The following is a 2693-nucleotide window of genomic DNA, read 5'->3' on the forward strand; positions in this document are numbered from 1 at the left end:
AAGAATTGACACTGAGTAATTTTCTTGATGAACCGATACACCCTAATGCTACACAACTCCCACATGCCCTTGACATTCATTCCAACGTTATAGACAGGCGTATCAACTCTCCCGACTCTGTACAATCATATGCTCCGTTGTGAAAGAAGATAGAATTACCCTTTCATATGTTTAAATAGCATGTCAGCTTAATCTATCCTCTTGTGTATTCAGAAAATCCTTCCGATGTACGGTGACTCAGTCCTCATAATGAATCTTCATCATAAATTATTTTACCGGCTATATCAAGTGATCTGCATTTTAAAATGTAATAGCTTATGTTCTACAGTGAAAGAAAAACATAATGGAAGTCACGTCATTGTCATGCATAGTAAACACATGTCTGTACTCACAGGCACATGCACTTGACATGCGTTATCGATATGAATATGCGCTGGTGGAGGTGTAAGGGCTTTTGGTTGGAAATCACTTCTGATTTAAGGGTTTCAAAATATGTACTGTGCGTGACTACATAACGTGCTATAAAAAGTGTTGCCCATCCTCTGTAACAATCTTAGCTGGTCGAGGTCGGTATTCCTTATAATTTTTATTACATAACTTTATCGGGATGACTCTACAATTCTTAGCTGGAGTTATTTCAAGGGCATGGAATATGTCGACAATGGTAATGAAAAGTGCTTGTGTCATTGCGCAACTGACAGATAACTGTGGACCCACAGCAGATGGCACCAACAAAAGCTATAAAGCTTCCGATTGGGACAAACTCAGACAGTCCAGCTTCCGACTTGACGATGTTGGCCTTCACAATCCTCCTCATAATCCTCCTTGGTAACAAGTTTGCGGACTCCGCCATCGAGTATAAATGGCGTGCTATCGACTTTGACTGGCCAAGCAATTCAGTGAAACAGACATCCATAAAAAACGGAAGCTTCATCATAAAAAATAACCTTATCTCAGGCATCAAGATTTACAATAACACCGTGTACTTGACGATTCCTCGTACTAAAAAGGGCGTCCCATCTACCGTCAACGTAGTAGTGCAGAAGCATGGGGAGGCAATCCTCAAACCATTCCCCAGTTGGGCTATGCAGAAAGTGGGCGACTGTTCAGCTATCCAGTTCGCCCAGAGCTTTGAGATTGATCCAGTATCTGGATGGATGTGGATCATTGACACTGGCTTACACATAATCGCCGAGCCGGGTCAGTTCTTGTGTCCCGCCAAGCTGGTAATCTACGACATAAACGCCAGGAAGGTTATCCGTGTCCACACATTTCATGAAACCGTCGCTCCAAAGATGAGAACGTACCTCAACGACATCGTCATTCATAAAATTTCAGGAAAGCCTGCTTATGCTTACATCAGCGATACTGGAACATCCAAACTTGTTGTTTATGATTTCAGAAAGGACAAATCGTACACATTTTCACACAAGAGTATGGCAGCTGAGCAAGGCGCTGCTACTACAATCGATTTTGACCACACCAAATTTGTGTCACATACAGCCATAAATGGCATTGCTCTCTCCCCCGACCATCGGTATCTTTACTATTGTCCTTTGTCGTCGTTTAAACTTTACCGAGTACCCACGTCAGTGCTCGCGAATGAAAATGCCGATATCAGCAGATCTGTCAAAAACCTTGGAAAGAAAGTGTCCCAGACAGGAGGAATGATAGCTGGAAGTAAGAGTCTGTATTACGGAGCGCTGAATTCCAATGCTGTCTACAAGTGGGATTTCAGCAAGGACATAGCAATGGCGGCGTCTGTTGACGACGTTACCTTGAAAACACAGACCCAGGTGGTAAAGGATGACAGCCGCATGAAATGGGTTGACAGCTTTGCTATGGACACCAGTGGCCACCTCTGGTTTACAGTAAATGACGTGCCTCGGTTCTTGCAGAATACAATGGACTTTAGTGCCACGGGCCCATATAATATGTTCATTTGGAAGGTTGATGTTGGTGAAAAGAGTTACATGTAAAAATTGACATTAATCTCATACCAACAAGTATTTGCCCCGAAAATAATGCGTTGCTTGGATCGTGACAAGTGATTTATAAGCTTTCCATATATTGAACTCTGCAGTATAGTTACATATTTCTCCACCCATATTGTTATGAACCTATCATATGTATGTGAATAAAATTCCTTATCGATACTTGGTTATTGCGGACTATCTTTGTTCCAGTACTGGCCACAGAGGTATGGTACAAAGTATGATAACATTGCTTAGTCGTTTGTACTTTATGAAGACTAAATCCTATACATAACGATATACTGACAGGTTGACACTCATTATATTTACGGTGATGATTATTAGTGATGATTACAACCGCCTCATGTGTCTGTTCACACTTGTGAATGTTAGGTCGTTAAGACATTCTCTACCGTTCTTAGTGAACGCTTCCGAAAAAATGCGTTGAAAAACCAAACATCGGTGTGGAGTAACAAGCTCTTCTAGGATACGAGGTATCTATACTCGCCAGGTGTAACTATAAAAGAAAGCCACTGTGTCTTTGTGATACTTTTTGTATCTATTCCTGATGAAGAATGTTTTGCAAGATGTTTTGCTAACTTGACGTATTAAATCCCTTCAGCCATCAGTGCCTGGTGCCATGAGCCTCTTGATTTCCATATCCCTGTTATAGAGTACCATAGAGAATCCGATTCGGAAACAAAACTTGTCGCAGTTTGT

General features: G+C 41.6%; 1 protein-coding gene across 1 annotated transcript; it reads left to right on the plus strand.

The window, feature by feature from the left end:
- The first annotated feature begins 776 nt into the window (after window positions 1–776).
- On the plus strand, window positions 777–2156 carry LOC137284099 (protein yellow-like). Its single transcript, XM_067815778.1, has one exon. The coding sequence runs from the start codon at window positions 792–794 to the stop codon at window positions 1977–1979; it is 1188 nt and encodes a 395-aa protein (XP_067671879.1). The 5' UTR covers window positions 777–791; the 3' UTR covers window positions 1980–2156.
- Window positions 2157–2693: the final 537 nt, after the last annotated feature.

This window comes from Haliotis asinina, chromosome 5, assembly GCF_037392515.1.
Source record: "Haliotis asinina isolate JCU_RB_2024 chromosome 5, JCU_Hal_asi_v2, whole genome shotgun sequence".
Taxonomy (NCBI): domain Eukaryota; kingdom Metazoa; phylum Mollusca; class Gastropoda; order Lepetellida; family Haliotidae; genus Haliotis; species Haliotis asinina.

What these genes read in the sequence shown, in the direction of transcription:
- LOC137284099 (XM_067815778.1), top strand. Translation starts at nt 792, where the DNA reads ATGTTGGCCTTCACAATCCTCCTCATAATCCTCCTTGGTAACAAGTTT.